This window comes from Ceratotherium simum, chromosome 33 (assembly GCF_057802395.1).
Source record: "Ceratotherium simum simum isolate JZ-2026a chromosome 33, ASM5780239v1, whole genome shotgun sequence".
Taxonomy (NCBI): Eukaryota; Metazoa; Chordata; class Mammalia; order Perissodactyla; family Rhinocerotidae; genus Ceratotherium; species Ceratotherium simum.
The window spans coordinates 9675690-9690708 of NC_141932.1; the positions used below are offsets into that span (position 1 = coordinate 9675690).

The following is a 15019-nucleotide window of genomic DNA, read 5'->3' on the forward strand; positions in this document are numbered from 1 at the left end:
CATTGGTTCTACCTTAAGGAGAGATCTAGAACCACTGCTCCTCATCTTGTCACCACTTTGTCCCCGAGCTGCGTCTCTCCTGGATTGAAGCTGCTATCTCATGCCTGGATTAATGCAGCACCTAACAGTGACCCCTGCTTCCAGCCTTGCCTCTTACAGCCTGTTAGCCATGCAGTAGCCACGTAAATAGAATCAAGTCATGACCTTCCTTGGCTCAGAACTGCCCATGACCTCATACAGAGGAGAATCCAGACCTGACAGTGGCCAAGATCCTGTATGATCTGGTCTGCGTTCTCTCTGACCTCACTGCACACTCATTTCCTAAAGCCAGACCCAGCGGCACTGGTCTCCTGGTTACTCCCCCGGCATCTAGCACACTCCTGCTATTTTTTCTGCCTGGAACACTCTTCACATAAATGTCCACATGGCTCATGCCCTCATCCTCTTCTTGTTTTTTATAAATTATTTTATTGAGGTCATATTGGTTTATAACATTGTGTAATTTGGGGTGTACCTTATTTCAGTTACCGTATAGACTGCATTGTGCTCACCCCCAAGTCTAGTTTTTATCCGTCACCACATTTATGTGCCCCTGTACCCCTTTCGCCCTCCTCCCACTCCCTTCCCCCCTGGTAACCACTAATCTGTTCTCCTCATCCATGTGTTTATCTTCCACATTATGAATGAAATCGTACAGTATTTCTTTCTCTGTCTGGCTCATTTCGCTTAACATAATACCCTCAAGGTCCATCCACGTTGTCACAAATGACATGATTTTGTGGGTTTTTATGGCTGAGTAGTATTCCATTGTGTATATATATACACCACATCTTCCTTACCCATTCACCTGTTGCCTTCTTTATTCAAATGTGAGGCCTTCTTCAAAGATCCTTGCTATCTCTCTCCCCTCAGCATTCCCTATCTCTGTTTCCTGCTTTATTTTCCCCATTACACATATGACTTGATGCATATTTTATTTTCCTTAAATTTCTTGTTTATTGTCTGACCATCCACTAGAATCTAAACTCCATGTGGGTGCAGATTTTTGTCTGTTCTGACTTGTTCATTGCTGTCTCTACAGTGCCTTGAAAATGTCTGAAACATAGTAAGCGCTCACTAAATCTCCGCTGAATGAATGAATCAGTGAGGGGAAGACATCAGTGAAGGAGAATGAGTACATGCCCAGAAGGAGCTTACCTTTTAGGTGGGGAAGAAACAAAACCAAATGGAAAAGTAAGTTTACATTAGGTCTGGATGAGCGCTAGGCACAAGCTAAAACAGGTTGTCGGTCATGGGGGGAAGGGAGCAGTCAAAGGTCACGTTTGAGCTGAGACCTGTGTGGTGAGAGGCAGGTGGCTTCGCGAGGTTCACAGTAGAGTCGTTTCAAGTACGAAGAACAGCACATGCAAAGGCCTGGAGATGGGACCAGCTTTGCATGTTCAAGGGACAAAAAAAAAAGACTAGTGGGGCTAGAGAGTAAAGAGGGGGACAAGAGGGAGGTGGCGTCACTAAATAAATTCAGTGCCGACCGCACATAGTTGTTGGAGGGATTAAATGGGTTAATATATGTAAAGGCTCTTCAGGGGAAATCATCACTGAGTTCACTAGACAAAAAAAGAAGAAAACGTTACTCTAGGCAGGAGACAGCATGTAATAAGAAGGTGAGAAGAATCATGATGAATACAAGGAAGGAGCACAGGCCAGACAAACCGTGGGGCAGAAGAATCAAGGGAGAAGACTGGTGGCCAGAACCCGGGGTCCTCACAGGCCTTGACGAGGAACTGGATTTTGTTCCAATGGCGAGAGGGAGCCACTGAATGCTTTTGAGCAGAATGACCTGATCTGACATAGTTTAAAATATGATGCTGGCTGCCACGTGGAGAATGACTGCAGCTGGGCAAGGCTGACCAGAGGCAGGGGGGCCAGGGGGTACGCTGCTGCAGTGATCCAGGCAAGAGATGGTGGGTGGCAGTGGGGACCATAGAGAGAGGGCAGCTTTGAGAGATGTTTGGGAATTAAAGGCTGAGACTTGGAAATAGAAGTGGAGAAGGAATTAAACATGACTCTTAGGTTTCTGGTTGAGCAGCTGGGTGGATGGTGGTGCCCTATATGATAGCAGGAAAGCCCAGGGAGAAACAGACATTCAAGTCAACATCTAGGACTCTATCTGCGGGTGTCTTCTGCAAGTGGAAATGTCAAGGAGGCTGCCAGAAATCTGGCGAGGGGTCCGAGCTTGTAACGAAAACTCTCAGCACAGGGCTTTGTGCCCTGAAAGCTGTGCATATTACTGTCATCGTGGCGGCCAATACACCTGGACATATTTGGGGTAGGCTGTCCCACCCCCTCAGTTAGTAGAGACCACTTTCAAAGATGAGAAAATCCATAGAGCTGAAATATATTTTTTATTTTATGGATGCAAATAAGCCAAGAAAGAAAAAGATACCTTTGTTAGTTGCCACTGAAGTACCATCGAAAGAACATCCTGGGGAGACAAGGAGGCGTTTGTGTGTGTGGGGGAGAGACCGAGGACCAGAAATCTGGCTTCTGGAAGCCTGGATCCCAAAGGTGGATAGGGCTTAGACTCTTGGATCTGAGGGAGGAGGGGCTAAGGGCCTGGACTCCCGGGTCTGGGGAAGGAGGGGTCCGGGAGCCTGGACTCCCGGGTCTGAGGGAGGAGGGGCTAGGGGCCTGGACTCCTGGGCTCTGAGAGGAGAGAGAGCCCGATGCTGGGACTTTGGAGTCCCGGTGACTCACCACGCCAACACAGTCACAGTCGCCGATGCTAAGGCCGCGACGGCCGCCAGCAGGCACTGGTTGCTCGGCGTCAGAGTCCCGGGCCTGGCCAGCAGCTCGCCCAGGCTCGGCGTCCAGGGTTCGATCATCTCCGCCTCCCGCGGAGCCCAGCGTAGAACCTCCCGAAAGTTGACCTGGAGCTCGGTCTCCCGGCGCGGGGGCGGGCCCGTCACTATAGGAGTGCGCACATCAGCTGGCCGCGAGCCCCGCCCCTCGCGCAGCCCCGCCCCTCGCGCAGCCCCTCCCCTCGCGCAGCCCCGCCCGCACCATTGAGAAAGAAGTAGAGCCGCGCCAGGAGGCGCTGGTCGTGCGTGATCACGCAAGAGAAAGTCCCGCGGTGCGTGGGCTGCACCGGCCGGATCCGCGCCAGGTATCCTCGGGCCCGCGGTATGTCTCGGAAGTAGGTCAGGTCCTGAGTCCGGACCTGCCGGACGCTGGGGCTGAAGCAGCGAGAGGAGCGGCGCCCCTCCCCGGCTCGCCACACCGCAACGGAAAGCCCCGCCTCCGCGATAGACCACGCCCTCTTGGACCCTGGCTCCACCCCTCAGTCCTTATTCGCCGACCCTTCTTGCATAGCCCGCCTCCTACGTTCTGACTCCGCCCCGTGGGCCTAGAACTTGCTCTCCCACCCTAAATGCTTACACACAGCCACCCCCTGAGCCCTTGCTTTTTGAGCCTTGACCCCTCCCCTGAATGGCTGGGCCCTCCCCTGGCACGAAGTCTGAATCTAGACCGAGCTCCCCCAAGTCCCATCCCCCTGGGCCCTCACTTCCCATCCTCTAGTGAAGCGTCACCCGCCTCCTAAACCCTCCGCGCTGGCCCCGCCCCGACTCACACCTCCTGCGAACTTCCAGGAATAGGTGATCTCCTCCTTCGGCAGCTGGAAGTTCACGGTGCAAGAGAACATGGCCTGCTGACCCCGGGTCACCGTCACGTCCTGAACTGAAGACGGCCGCGTCACCACCCCGGCCGCGCCCCGGGCCACCCCCTTCCCCGCTCTGCTCTCGCTGCTCCGGTTCGTCGGGTTCCTGGCCCTTCCAGGCCCCGCCCTCACCTGGGCAGTCCAGCGGGAGGTCGCAGACGGCGGAGTAGCACCCGCGGCAGCGGAAGCGCCGGGCGACCTCCTGGAGTCCTGTGGGGAGGGAACGGCGGGTCTGGCTCCCTCTGCCTTCCCCAGCCCGGGTCCCCTTGGCCAACTTAGCGTGTGTTAAGCCTCCCTGGGTTCCATCGGCCGGACAGACTCTGGACCCCGCCTTCCCTGCGCTCAGTGGCTGACTCGCACCACTAGGATTCCTAGTGGTTTGCTTTGGCTTTCGGACCCGCCTTTTATGAGGTTTGTGAACAAATACCTAGTGGACTGACTTTTCTCCAGAGCTCTTACTGGCCTCCTTCGGATCTGAGGCCCACCCATAGTCTCCCACTCGAAGTCCTAGGTTTCAGCCCCGACCACCTCCCTTCCTCCGCAATTCTGAGCTTTCAATTAAGTGCTTACCGCAGGGAGGGATGCAGGCCTGGACTGCGGAGAGAGGAAGCGTTACTACCCTGGAAGTCGCAGGAGGTGCCCACCTGAAGCTCACCTAGAGGGTATGTTACTAGGCCGGATGCATTCCTCCGAGGGGCGGGGCCAGGGCTGCCACCTCCCCCAGGGGCGGGGCCAGGGCTGCTGTACACCACCTGAGGACCAGGCCAGGCCTGCAGCATTCCACTAAGGGGTCAGGCACAGGCCTGCTGCTAGCCATTTAAGGGGGGCAGGCCTGCTGCATGCGCTGAGGAGGCTGGGCCAGCCCTGGTGTATTCCACCGAGGGGACGGGGCTAGATCCTGGGCGATGCTCAGAGAGGACAGGGTCGAATTAGGGGGTCCAGTTAGAAAAGAGGTGTGGCCAGGCTAGAAGTAGCCCACTAAAGAGGCCCAGTTGTATAGAAAATCCTTCAGTGTGTGCAGGGCCAGACCCAGGGATCCAGGAAGAGGCCGGGACTCATCTGGACAGGACCATCCCAGGAAGGGGTCCTAGCTGGAATGGACACCTTTGGGGGAGGGGGCGGGCCAGACGCAGAGTGGTCCATGTGAGGAAGAGGCTGTGTCCAGAGTGGTCCACAAGGGAAGCGGCTCAGGGATCAGGCCAGGAGATTGGACTGGAGGGAGCAGATGGGGGTCTCTAATTGTGTGCGTGCCTGGGGGAAGGAAATGGAGTCTATTTTACCTTCTTTAAGCTGTAGAATGACCTTCTGTATTTTCTCCGCGGCATCAGGGAAGGCAACCTCAAAGGACCCTGGAAGGTGGAGGGGGCCCTCGTAGTAAAGGCCCTTCCCCTATGGCTGGCTAAGCTAGATAGGACTTGCTGTCACAGTGTCTGTGCCCCTTGCCCAGCCCCTCTCCACCCCTCTGACTCCGGTATACACCACCTCCTCCCACCTTGTCTACCCAGAAGGCTGACAAGTCCCCAGTCTCCTTCCTTCTGCCTCCCGACTATCTCTCTGATGGAACCCCTCCTCTGCACCATCTGTGTTTATCTTGTTGAGGGCAAAGCAGAGGATCAAGATCACATTTGTCACCAAGGCCTACTGGGCCCTTCATAGTCTGGCCTACTTTCCTCTCCTTCTCTATTCCATCCCTATTGCTCACCTTTCATTTCCTCTAACAGCACCTCAGGACCTTTGCACATGCTGGCTTCTGTTTCTAGCACATCTTTCCCCCTGCTCCTACTCATCCTTCATGTCAACCCTTGAGTCACCTCCTTAGACGTTTTCCCTGACCACAATCTAATGGAATCCAGTTCTGTATTTATCTCTCATAGTTCAGTGCCCCATTCATTCCATTCAGAGCTCTCACCAGTTTGCAATTATATATATTTATATAATGGTGATCATTTAAGTCTGTCTCTTAAGGAAGTGAACATATCCTTCTTTAGTGCTGTGTCCTCAGAACCAAGGAGAGGGCCAAATCTTAGGAAGTGCTCAGTAAGTATGTGTAGAATAAATTCCAGTGAGACCACGACTGGTGGCCTCTGGCCCCAATCCATCTCTTGGAAGTGTTATATTTGGCCTGGAAATTATTAAAAAAAGGAAACAGTTGCCATCATATAAAATTTGGGAAAGTCACATAAAATGTTTGGCATCTTTTTCAAAAGATTTGGAAGAACTGTAACACAGAGACTGTATTTCCAGAGGCAGCAATTCACTGGAGCTCAGTAGCAGCCATTCCTTCTCCATAGTCCCCAGACTCTGTTCATTTCTGCTCCTCTGAGTTTTGAGTTTGAGTTTTGACCATTGTCACGGCCTCCAAACTGTAAGGTTTTGTGGTTTTTTCCAAAGTAGGTGACTAGACTGATGTAGTGGTGGTTTTGGAAACCAGAAAGCAGAAGTGTGGAAGGAATTGTGTCCCTCCCAAATTCATATGTTGAAGTCCTAACCCCTACTTCCTCAGAATGTGACTGTACTGGAGACAGAGTCTTAAAGCGGTCATTAAGCTAAAATGAGGTCATTAGCATGGGCCCTAATCCAAGATGACTAATTTCCTTATAAGAGGAGGAGATCTGGACACAGGCACACACAGAGGGAAGACCATGTGAGGTCACAGGGAGAGAGAAGATGGTCATCTACAAGCCAAAGAGAGAGGCCTCAGAAGAAACCACCCCTGCCAACACTGACATCTCCATCTTGAACTTATAGCCTCCTGAATTGTGAAAAAGTATATTTCTGTTTAAGCCTCCCAGTCTGTGGTACTTTGTTACAGTGGCCCTAGCAAACTAATCCATGGGGATTGCCAGTGCCTCCAAATTTCTATTTTCTCTTTGGTAACGGAACACTCCGTTTCAGCTGGGAAAGTACCCCCCAATAAAAGACTACATTTCCCAGTCATCCTTGCAGTCAGTTGTGGTCATGTGACCACCTAGTGTGGTCATACGACCAGGTTCTGGCCATTGAGATGTAAGTGCAAGTGTCATGTGGAAATCACAGGAAGTAGCTTTATTTTTTATTTTTCGCTGAGGAAGACTAGCCCTCAGCTAACATCTTTTGCCAATCTTACTCTTTTTTGGCTTGAGGAAGATTAGCCCTGAGCTAACATCTGTGCTGATCTTCCTCTACTTTGTATGTGGGACACCGCCACAGCATGGCTGATGAGTGGCGTAGGTCCACGCCTGGGATCTGAACCCGCAAGCCCAGGCCACCGAAGCAGAGTGTGCTGAACTTTAACCACTACGTCATGGGGCCGGCCCCAAGGAAGTAGCTTTAAGAGAAGTGGTACCATCTTACTGATCCCTTCCTCTTTTCCATCCTGTGGTCTGAAACTTGGATTTGATGGCTGGAGCTCTAGCAGTCATATAGGACCATGAGGACAAGGGCTATACCCTAGGGTCGTAGAGCCGAAAGCTGGAAGGAGCTTGGGTCTCCAAAAATATAAAGTTGCCACACTAGCCTTAAGTGCCTACCTCAAGACTTATTTTAGATGGGAGAAATCAACTTTTAGCTTGCTTATGCCATTGCAGGTTCCTCTGTGATTTAAAACCATACATAACGGGGAGAATTGAGGATACTGGCATAAGCATAGCTGAAGTGATGATCATTGGGTATAAGCTGGAGAGAGGGTCACTGAAGTCAGGAAGTGGGTTCAAAACGAGGGATCAAGGACTTAGAGGTCTTTCCTTGGCCACAGAGCGGGCGTGTAGTCTGGAGATGGCAGGATCCTCAGGAGGATGTGGTCAGATTGTTCAAATGAGAGGCCAGGATGTCGGAGTCATCATCCAAGGAATATCTATGGGCCAAACCCAGGACCTCTCGGGGAGGGTGAGTGTGGGATATACCAAGTGAGCGTGGGGCGGGGTGTGTTCTCTATCTAGTAAACCAGGCAAGGAGGGATGGAGTGAAATGTCTCAAGAGGCCAAGGGGAGGGTTATATCAAGTGAACCACAAGGCGGCGCAGGGGGATGTTTTAAAGTCTCCCCAAAAGAGGTGCACATCATTAGGAGCTTCAACTGTTTCGGATCATCTGAATTTGAGACCTGGCTCCTCCATCTATGAGCACACCAGTCTCACATCTGAGCGATCCATTGCAAGTCCTCCTCCCTGTGTGACCTTGGTCAAGTGAATTAACCTTCCTGATCCTCAGTTTCCTCCTTCATAAAATGGGGATGATAGCAGTGTCTACCTCACAGCGTTGGGGGCAGGATTTAATGGCATTCAACGTAAAAGCATCCTCATCCCAAATTATGTGCCAGGCACCCTTTATGATTGCATGAGATAATGTCTGTAAGCGCTTGGAATGGTGCCTGGCACACAGTGAGTGTTATGGAAGGGTCAGCTACTCATACTACCTTCCCCAAGTTTGAGATGGGGAAACTGAGGCACAGAGAGGTTAGGAAGGTGGCCCAAGGTCATGTAGCTAGACTGGAAGCCAGGCGGTTGGGCTCCAGAGCCTCCACATGTAACCACTGCCTGTGGTATATCCCCTCCTCTCCACACCATACTGCCCACTGCGTGGTTTATATAGTCTCACCTGCCACCACCAAGAACCACTCTAAGTCAGCACATTCATCTCTCAGGTCCTCCATCTGAGAAAGACCCAGGGGTCATCCTGGCTTCTTCCCATCCCCCTCACCGTACTGACATCCGGTTCAGATCTCCTGGGTCCATCTTCCCTGTCCAGCTGAGCCCCAACTTTGCCATCTGGAAAATGGGGCCATAAAACCCCACCTCAAAGGCCTGGTACGAGGATATCTTCAGGAGGATAATTAACATAAAAACTGTCTGTCTGGCAGATACAGCCTCTCCCATATAAGGGAGGTTTGGCACATAGTCAAATCCTTGATCTTCCCTCTGCTCCAGCCTCATGCCCCATCCCCCTCAGCTCAGCCCTCATCTTGGCCCACCTGGATCACCGAGACTGGCCCAAGTACTACCGACCATCTCCTCACTGGTCTCCCTGCTTCTGCCCTCATCCCCCATGGACTTAGTCAGATCCTCTCTCTCTCCCTCCCTCCTTAAAATCCTCCAATGGCTCCCCTACCTCAAAAGCAAAAGCCGAAATCAGTCCAAGGGCCTCCAAGAGTGGTTCTCAAAGTGTGTTCCTGGAGCAGCAGCAGCAGCACCTGGACACTTGCTAGAAATGTCCATTTCCGGGCCCCACCTCAGACATACTGTCAGAAACGGAGGGTGGGGCCCAGGGGTCTGCATCTTAAGCTCCCAGGGGATTCTGACGTACACTGGGCTTGAGAACACTGGCCGAGAGGGCCCTACAGGATGTGCCCCTTGCTGCCTCTGATTTCACCTCCTCTCGCTTTCTCCCTCAATGACTCCACTCCAGCCCCACTGGCCCCAGGGCCTTTGCACTGGCTCTTCCCTCTGCCTGGACTGCTCTTTCCTCAGGTTATCTGCATGGCTCTCAGTCACCTCCCTCAGGTCTTTGCTCAATTGGACCCTCTCCTTTGAGCCTCCCCTGACCCACCTATTTAAAATGATCAGCCCACTGGCCACCTCATCCTCTTCCCTTCTCTGTTTTCCTCCGTAGAACAGATCAACAATGGACATACTATAGTATTTCACCGACTGTGTTTATTATCTGTCCCCCCAGCCCCTCTGCAATATAAGCAACCTGAGGGCAGGTGGTGTGCAGTTTTGGTCACAGCTGTGTCCCCGGTGTTGTTCCTGGCACATTCAATAACTATCTGTGGAACATATTGCACCAGCTTCTCCCGGCCTCCAGTCTGTCCTCCACACGGCCCCAGAGGGTCTTTCTACACCCAGAGCTGAGCCTCCCTGCCCTTCACCTGCTCACAGCCCTGCTCCTCCAGGACAGAATCTCAAGTCTCCCTGACCGTTCAGCAGAACCCTGGGCCTGTATATCTAGCTGCCTCGTGAATATCCCCTGGGCCCCTCATAGTCACCAAGTCCTAGTCCAGTTCACCATCTGCCTCCACTCCTGCTCTTTCTCCTGGGCCCCCTCCCACAGGGATGACCACTGCCCACCCAGGCATGGAGCCAGACCCTGACGCTGTCCTCTATCCCCTCCCCTGAACAGCCCATCAGACCCAAGCCCCATCCCTCCTGCCCTCAACTCTCTCGGCCTGTCTCCTCTTCTCCACCTTCACAGCCCCCACCCCTGCTCTGGCCTCCTTCACCCCAGCCTCCACCCAGGCCTCCCAGCCTCTACCGAGGCCTCCCAGCCTCCACTCTCTCCTGGCTCCAAACCATCCCACACACAGCTCTAGAGGGTCTTCTACACCCAGAGCTGGACTGATTCCTGCTCATTTCAAAACCTTCTGTGACAAGATGGCACGTGGGGAGAAAGGGCGTCTCTCCTTGGGTCCCGAGCCCCCTGCCAGCTTTGCATTCCTCAGGGCCTGCTTTGGGGATGGGGGATCTATAGCTGAACTCTCCCATATGCTGGCCCCCCCAGACACCTCCTGGATGGACAGGAACCTCCACATCTTTGCCGGTTTTTTGCCAAAAAGCTTGGTGGGCAAGAGCAGGAAGCAAAAGGACTAACTTTAACATAAAAATAAGCCCAGACCTCCGAGGCAGCCGCTTTATGCTGCACAAGAGCACTGGGGCCTCCCCCACACCCGCAACGTTCCAGTCTCCGGCACGTTCAGGGGGATCACGTGTCCTGCGACCATGGTGACCTGGTGTGATTACTGCTAACTCTGCCCCTCAGCCACCAATGTGCCCTCAGCCCCGAGGTCCCTGTGCACAGCCACACGTGTCTCCCGAGCTGCTCTCATGTCTTGCCCACCCCGAGGCTGTCACGTGTGCGTGTCTCTCTTCACGGCCATCACATAACGATCCTCTCCCTGTTTCTACCTGTTTTCCTGCCCCCTAATAGCCTCACAGGTCAAAAATGTGGTATCCCTTTGTTAACTATGAGGAACAGATGTGTTACCTCCTGGAGGAAGAGCCCCTCCCTCAGGTCTGTCTCCTCAGGGGGCCCCTCCTCTTACTGAGCTCCCGGCCATCCTGGGAGCAAGGACAGCGTCCCACCTCACAGGCGGGTAAGTTGATGCCCAGAGGGAGGCAGTGATGCATCCAGAACTGCATAGCGAGGAAGAGGGCGAGCCACACAGCCAGGTCAGATCTCAAGACCATCTGGTCCCCATGGGCTTCAGACTCCAGGTCACTTCTGCCCTGTCCCTTCCCCTCCCGCCAGCATCGCCCATCCCTTCTCCCCAACAAGTAACCAGGCTCACTCAGCTTCCCTGGCGCCACCTCCTCCCAGATCACTGCCGTGCTCTGGGGGCCCTCCCTGCACACACATCCCCCTCCTGGGGGCTCCAAGCCCATGTCTCCCACGGCCCCGTCCTTGCCCCACTCACCCTGCGCGGTGGCCGTCTCCTGGAGGGAGTGGGTCATCTGGGTGAAGGCGTCATGCAGGTGGTTTCTCTCATCGTAGTCTGGGGGTGGGGTGGGGGAGGGGCTGGGGGAAGCAGTTCCCCCACCACACTACAGCCCAGTGTGGACACGCTTGGTCTCTCTCTGAGTCTCTGTCTTGCCCCTCAAGTCTCTACCCTCCCCTCTCTGAGTCTCTGCCCTCCCATCCAGTCTCTACCGTCCTTTCTGAGTCTCTGTTCCCCCCAGTCTCTATCCTCCCCTCTGAGTCTGCCCCCCAGTCTCTATCCTCCCCTCTGAGTCTGCCCCCCCAGTCTCTATCCTCCCCTCTGTGAGTCTCTGTCCCCCACAGTCGCTATCTTCCCCTCTCTGAGTCTCTGCCCTCCCATCCAGTCTCTACCTTCCTTTCTCCGAGTCTCTGTCTCTCGCTAGTCTCTATCCAATCTCTGGGTCTGTACCCCCCCAGTCTCTATCCTCCCCTCTGTGACTGTCCCCCCAGTCTCTAGCCTCCTCTGAGTCTGTCCCCCCAGTCTCTATCCTCCTCTGAGTCTGTCCCCCCTAGTCTCTATCCTCCCCTGAGTCTGTCCCCCGAGTCTCTAGCCTCCTCTGTGACTGTCCCCCAGTCTCTAGCCTCTTCTCTCTGAGTCTGTCCCCCCAGTCTCTATCCTCCCCTGAGTCTGTCCCCCGAGTCTCTAGCCTCCTCTGTGACTGTCCCCCAGTCTCTAGCCTCCTCTGAGTCTGTCCCCCCAGTCTCTATCCTCCTCTGAGTCTGTCCCCCCAAGTCTCTATCCTCCCCTGAGTCTCTGTGCCCCCATCTCTATCCTCCCCTCTCTGAGTCTGTCCCCACTAGTCTCTATCCTCCCCACTCCGAGTCTCTGTCCCCCCAGTCTCTATCCTCCTCTGAGTCTGTTCCCCCAGTTTCTATCCTCTCCTCTCTGAGTCTCTGTCCCCTCATCTCTATCCTCCCTGAGCCTCTGTCCCCCCCAGTCTCTATCCTCCCCTCTCTGAGTCTCTGTCCTCTCCAGTCTCTATCCTCCCCTGAGTCTCTGCGGCACCCCTCCCCCCAAGTCTCTATCCTCTCCTTGCTGGGTCTGCCCCCCGAATCCAGTCTCTCTTCCCCCTGCTCTGGGTCTATCCCCCGTCTCTGTCTACCTGTGTATGTGTGTCTCTCCAGCCTCTCTGGTCCCTCCCTCTGCATACCCCCCAGGGCCCCAGAGGACGGTGGGGGGGTCTCCTCACTGATTTCAGTGTCCAGGAGGCCCTTAAAGGCGGCTGTGAATGCCTCCTCACACTTCTCAAGCTCCGGGCTCTCCACGCCTGCAAAGATCTGGCAGATGCGGAGCCGCTCATTGTAGGATGTGAAACAGAGGAGACAGGCCCAGGCGGGCGCCCTGAGGAACGCGAGGGCCACCACAGTGGAAGGGACAGCACTCGCTGGGGCCAGCAGGGCCATGGCGGAGTGTCTAGGTCCCGGCCCTGGGAGAAGCTGATGACCTTTGTGAGGTCACCATGGGGTGGGGGAGGGGCCCTGGTGTGGGGTCAGAGGTCGGGTTTCAGTTGCTGGTCAAATGTCAGGCTCCAGGATTTTTAGGGAGGAAGGGTGTGAGGGGTCAGGGGTCAGGGGTCAGACTGGCAGTCCCCAGGCTTGTGGTTGGGCCAGACGCCAGGCTCCCAAGAACCTCACCTGTGACCCTGGACGTCCTCACAGGTTAAAGGGTCTCAGGGACCCAGAGACCGGCAGTGTCGTGTGTGGTGGGGTGGGGCAGGGGGTGCGTCAGCGGTGGAGATGGCACAGAGACACCGTGAGGGCCTGAGAGACGGAGACTGAGACGCAGAGAGATATCAGGAGGATCAGAGACCCAGAAAGCACAATCAAAGAGAGATGGAGACAGCGTCCAAGAAGCCACCATGCAGGGGCACACAGAAGACTCCAGAGACACCGCGGAGATGGACACACAGAGAAAGCAAAACAGAAGCTTCTTGATGGGAGAAAAACTCTCTGCGGGAAGGGAGAGGAGGGAATGCAGGGACAGGAGAGACAGCCCAGCTCCTCCTCCCAGGGTCCCTGCGGCAGCCCCCTGAGCCCGGCGGGGTGGGGCAGCAGTCAGGGCCCCAGGGGTCCCCGCCGGGCCGTCCCGTGCAGGGCGCAGCCTGGGGAAAGCTAGGAGGCCGTATAGTGATCTCCGTGGGTGTCCTCCTCAACTATACAACCTCCTACCTCAGCCCGGGGGGCGCGGCAGGTGGACAGACAGACGGATGGACGGACAGACGGGGGACCAGGAGGGCCGGGGAGGCCCCAGCCGCGATGGTGAGCCCCCGACACGGACCCACAGACACGAGCTTGTGTGCGGCGAAGGCCTCGCAAGGTCGGTTCTACGGGTGGGTGCCAGGACCCAGGGATCCGGGCCCCCGGCCCCCTCCTCCCCAAGGAACCCAGGAATCAATCCCTCGGCCTCTGCCTCACCAGGGACCCAGGAGTTCAGGCCCCCAGCCCCCTCCTTCCCAAAGGTCCCTGGAGTCCAGGCCCCAGCCCCCACCTCCCTCAGACCCGGGAGTCCAGCCAGGCCTGCCTCCCTGGAGAAGGCACAGCCTTGCTTCCTGGATGCCGGGTTAGTGGGAACCTCACCTGTTTTGGAGTTTGGCCCCTTGGGCAAGATGGCTCCCTACCTACCTGTCAGATTCGGGAATCCAGGATCATGGCAGAAGAGGACCAGGGAACATGAAACCTTCAAAGCATCTCTGGGTTATTTTTTTCCCCTCTCTCGTCCCTTCTTTTGGCCTCTCATCATTTATAATGATGACAGCTATGATCCCTGAGCACTGACACCGCCCCAGGCCTCTGCCATCTCGCAGGCAGGAGTGCAAGGTGCTATCAGCACCCCCATTTTGCAGGTGAGAATGCTGAGCCCCAAGAAGGGAAGGGACTTGGCCAAAGCCAGCCTCCCACTTACTGTGGGAGGGGCTGGGCTTCCAAGGCCAGAGGGACCCAGCACCCACCCTCCCCATCCCTGGCTATGGGTCTGTACACCTGGGCGTCTTGCCCACTGTGCATTCTCTGTCCCTCTGTCCATTCTCTGCCTGTGTTGCTCTCACTGTCTCATGCCGCATCTCCACCTTTCTGGTGCTCTCTCTCACGTCTGCTGCCGCTTGGTCTCTGTTTCAGCTTCGGTCTCACCTGGTTTCCTTCTCCTGCATCCCTCATTACCCCCTCTGCTCTGTCTGTCTTTCCCTTCTCTCTCACAGTGTCTTCCTCACTCTATGTCTCTCCTCTCCTCTCCCCCCTCTTATTTTCCTCCCTCCCTCTCTTCCTCTCAGATGGTCTCTCCCTCGCTCTCTTCTCATTCTTTTTCTTTCCCTTCTGTCTTTCCTCCTCCCCTTCTCCTCCTCCCCCCCTCCCTCCGTCTTTGCCCCTCTCATTCCCTCTCAGTCTCTCTCTCCCTCAATTTCTGTCCACTCTCTCCCTCCTCCCCTCCCCGTTCTCTCCATCTTTCATCTCTCTGTCTCCTTCTCTCCCTCTGTCTCTGTCTCTCTCCTTTTCTCTCTCTTTCTCCTTCCCTCCCTCCTGGGTCTCTCTCCTTTCCCTCCCCCTCCATCGCTTCTCTCTTTCTGTCTCCCTCTCTGCTCCTTCTCTCTCTCTCTCTCCCTTTCTGTCTTTCTCCTTCCTTCTCTCCCTCCCCCTCGCAGCTCAGAGCCAGGTCTGGAGCTGGGGGTGGGGTGGGGGTGGTTGGAGAAGGGGCCCAGGGCTGGGGTAGCGACCTGCTGAGGAGGGGGAGGAGAGGCGGGAAGGGGCGGAGGAGGAAAGGGGGAGGCGGGGGGCCAGAGAAGGGTCTCCGGTCCCAGCTCTCATCCCCCTTCCCTCCTTCCCAACCTCCCAGACCCTCAGGCGGGGGCGAGAGTCAGGCCAAG

General features: G+C 55.3%; 1 protein-coding gene across 1 annotated transcript; it reads right to left on the minus strand.

Moving 5' to 3' along the window:
* Positions 1 to 2383: 2383 nt before the first annotated feature.
* Positions 2384 to 13573, minus strand: SPACA6 (sperm acrosome associated 6). Its single transcript, XM_014794328.2, has 10 exons — positions 12353 to 13573; positions 11101 to 11178; positions 4996 to 5064; positions 4286 to 4309; positions 3848 to 3925; positions 3629 to 3735; positions 3446 to 3448; positions 3061 to 3217; positions 2755 to 2965; positions 2384 to 2482 (listed from the first exon to the last, which is right to left on the minus strand). Exons 1-10 carry the CDS (start codon positions 12564 to 12566, stop codon positions 2449 to 2451), a joined length of 975 nt encoding a protein of 324 aa, XP_014649814.1. The 5' UTR covers positions 12567 to 13573; the 3' UTR covers positions 2384 to 2448.
* Positions 13574 to 15019: the final 1446 nt, after the last annotated feature.